A 3,551-nucleotide genomic window follows, 5' to 3' on the forward strand; every position below is an offset into this window, starting at 1 on the left:
AATGTTTGCTGCCCTCCTCTTTATTCACCCCTATCCCCCATCCCCACTGAGAGGGCGTGGCTCCAGAATATGGCCCCACTCTGGCACATTAACTCTCTGCAGGTGCATCTTCTCACACTGAAGCCAGACATGGCAGCCCAGTTGGACGTCAGATTCCACAGATAGGCAACAGCTTTAAGGACACCCCCTGCTCCAATTGTTGGGGAATCCACATGGAGACTGAGCCGCACATATGCTACATATGTGTCAAGGGCCTCAGTCCATCCTGTGTATGCACTTTGGTTCGTGGCTCAGTCTCTGAGAGTCCAAGAGCATAAATCTGAATCAAATGAGTTGATTGTCATGTACAGTTGAAATTGAATGATAAGGACTCTGGAAAGTGAACGGAATGAATTTTGTCTATCATCTGACTAGAGTTCCAGGCTCCAAGAGTCTCTCTCCCTTGGAGATGTGATGACTAGTAGATGGATCATGCTTCAGTGGATTGTCACATGCATAGAGGCACCATGAACTGTCCTCACAAAGTTATTTAATAACAAAAAATAAAACAAGGGAGATGACATAACACTAGGAAGAAATGAAGTAGGGAAGGTGGGACTCCTTATAACTTCCTCACAAAGAGTTTTTTCAGAACACTCTTAACATCTTTATTCCTAAGACTATAGATAAAAGGGTTCACCATAGGGGTAACTACAGTGTACATGACTGAGGCTGTGGCACTTGCCTGTGAGCTGTTGTTTGCAGCAGAACTGAGGTACACTCCTAGTCCTGTGCAGTAAAATAAAGACACGACTGAAAGGTGAGATGCACAGGTGGAGAATGCTTTGTACTTCCCATGAACTGACGATATAGCACATATGGAGGACACTATCTTGAAGTAAGAATAGAAGATGCCAGCAAGAGGAACAGTAGCCAGCAGCACAAGTGTAAAATATATCACAAGATCATTAAGAAATGCATCAGAACAGGTGAGTTGAATCACCTGATTAGGTTCACAGAAGTAGTGTGGGATTTCCAGATGTGTGCAGAAGGGCAGCGCCAACATCATCAAGCTTTGAAACAAGGCATGCAGAACACTTACAATCCAAGATACCAGAACCAGAAATCCACAGAGCTTGTAGTTCATGATAACTGTGTAGTGCATGGGGTGACAGATGGCTACGTAACGGTCATAGGCCATGATAGTCAGCAAGAAGTTGTCCAATTCTACAAAGAGCAAGAAAAAGTATATCTGGGTAATGCATCCTGCATAGGTGATGACGTTGTTTTGGGTCTGGATGTTCACTAACATCTTTGGAACAGTGGTTGAAATGAAACAGATGTCCACAAAGGACAGGTTAGAGAGGAAGAAATACATGGGGGTGTGCAGACAGGGACCTGAAATGATAGCCACGATAATGGATATGTTTCCAATGACAGTAACCAGGTACATAGAGAGAAAAAGACCATAAATAAGGGGTTGTAGGTCTTTGTTTTCTACAAATCCAAGAAGAAGAAATTCTGAAACTCTTGTCCTGTTGCTTGAGTCCATGTGTTGAATTTTTCTAGAAATAAAAAGAAAACACAACAGCTATTCTCCACATACATAGATATTTTTCACATAGTTAAAAATATATTTTTAGCAAATAATTTTGCACTTTGTCATGGATCTAATACTTTTAGGACATTCTGTGCTATGACTTAGGAAGAATTCCTATCGCTCTATGAGCCCTTTTCACTGAGAGATCATGTATATTATACATTTAATAAGGATTTTCTTCTCAACACTCAGTAATATATAGGAAGGGACCATATTACAAGCACCAAGCAGTAATTAAAGGTGAATGCTTATACCTGCAATCCAGACACTCCTGTGGCTGAAGCAAAGGGATTGCTATCAGTTTATTACCAACACGGGCTACAACTGTGTGAGACTTGCTGATAAAAAATTAGTATTCAAGGCCTGCACTGCGGAAAGGAAATAATGGTAAATACTATAAAACATATGTACAAAAAATGCCTAGAGGAGTTAAAGGTCCTTGTACAAAACATACTACTGTTATTTTTCTTAATGATTGTTTTGTAAAACTGCATTCTACACACATACATTTATATCCATATTTTTGTGCTGCTCTTAACTTGGGTCAGAGTAGCTTCTTTTTGGTGTGGATCATGAGGAATAAAGAGCTTTATAAACTGGAGTAAATGCTGAGAATAAGTGACAGTGAGATGTAGATCAGACATCTGAATCAACCTCCATGCATCCAAGGCTCAGAGAACATCAGTGATAGCAGAACAGAGAGAACATAAGAGAAAATATAAGGACCAGAGGATAAGGAGAGCTAGGAATGACTGGCCTCTGGGCATGACATAACTGTTACACATATGATTTCATAGCACCTGTAATTACCTAGATGAGACCTGCATAAGATCAAGCCAGTCTTTAAAAAAAAGGTGTGGTGGTGCACGAAAGCTCCCGGAAAGGGTGGCACAGATCTTCCTGGTTGCTGCCGCCGTGGTGAGCTCCTAAGTAACACCCGACAAGCAAACTTGAGCCTCGGGACCACAGGACCGGGCACTTCCGGTGTTTAGCGTGAGTCCCAAACCCGCGGATCCCTGCCCGCAGCGGCTCGCTGCTCCCAAACCCCGTGGGAGAGAGACCTCACCACCTGGACAGGTGGGCACTCCTGAGACAGCAGAGTGGAAGAGACCACTAACACTGCCCACCCCTGCCCACATCCCTGGCCCAAGAGGAAACTGTATACGGCCTCTGGGTTCCTGGAGATAAGGGCACAGCAGCGGCGGGTCCCCTGCTTCTGAGACACCGCCAGAACCTGAAGGGACCGACCAGAAAAACAGTTCTCTGCACCCAAATCCCGTGGGAGGGAGAGCTAAACCTTCAGGGAGGGAGACATGCCTGGGAAACCAGAAGAGACTGCACACTGCCCACATCTCCGACTCCAGAGGAAAACACCAAAAGCCATCTGGAACCCTGGTGCACGGAAGCTCCCGGAAAAGGCAACGCAGATGTTCCTGGTTGCTGCCGCCCTGGTGAGCTCATAAGCAACACCCCACGAGCAAACTTGAGCATCGGGACCACAGGTAAGACAAACTTTCCTGCTCCAAGCGACCTACCTAGTGAACTCAGGACACAGGCCCGCAGGAACAGCTGAAGACCTGTAGATAGGAAAAACTACAGACCAGAAAGCAGAAAACTCTGTTCCCATAACTGGCTGAAAGAAAACAGGTCTACAGCACCCCTGACACACAGGCTTATAGGACAGTCTAGCCACTGTCAGAAATAGAAGAACAAAGTAACACTAGAGATAATCTGATGGTGAGAGGCAAACGCAGGAATCCAAGCAACAGAAACCAAGACTACATGGCATCATCGGGGGCCCAATTCTCCCACCAAAGCAAACACTGAATATCCAAACACACAAGAAAAGCAAGATTTAAATTCACATTTGATCAAGACGCTGGAGGACTTCAAGAAAGACGTGAAGAACTCCCTTAGAGAAACACAGGAAAACATAAATAAACAAGGAGAAGCCTACAGAGAGGAATCACAA

General features: G+C 44.5%; 1 protein-coding gene across 1 annotated transcript; it reads right to left on the bottom strand.

Moving 5' to 3' along the window:
- Window positions 1-529: 529 nt before the first annotated feature.
- On the bottom strand, window positions 530-1,531 carry Or7a37 (olfactory receptor family 7 subfamily A member 37). Its single transcript, NM_207597.2, has one exon. The coding sequence runs from the start codon at window positions 1,529-1,531 to the stop codon at window positions 602-604; it is 930 nt and encodes a 309-aa protein (NP_997480.2). The 3' UTR covers window positions 530-601.
- Between the last annotated feature and the right edge of the window lie 2,020 nt (window positions 1,532-3,551).

This window comes from Rattus norvegicus, chromosome 7, assembly GCF_036323735.1.
Source record: "Rattus norvegicus strain BN/NHsdMcwi chromosome 7, GRCr8, whole genome shotgun sequence".
NCBI classification, from domain to species: domain Eukaryota; kingdom Metazoa; phylum Chordata; class Mammalia; order Rodentia; family Muridae; genus Rattus; species Rattus norvegicus.

Bases quoted from the DNA above. Each gene is read 5' to 3' on its own strand.
- Or7a37 (NM_207597.2), bottom strand. From the start codon at position 1,531: ATGGACTCAAGCAACAGGACAAGAGTTTCAGAATTTCTTCTTCTTGGA.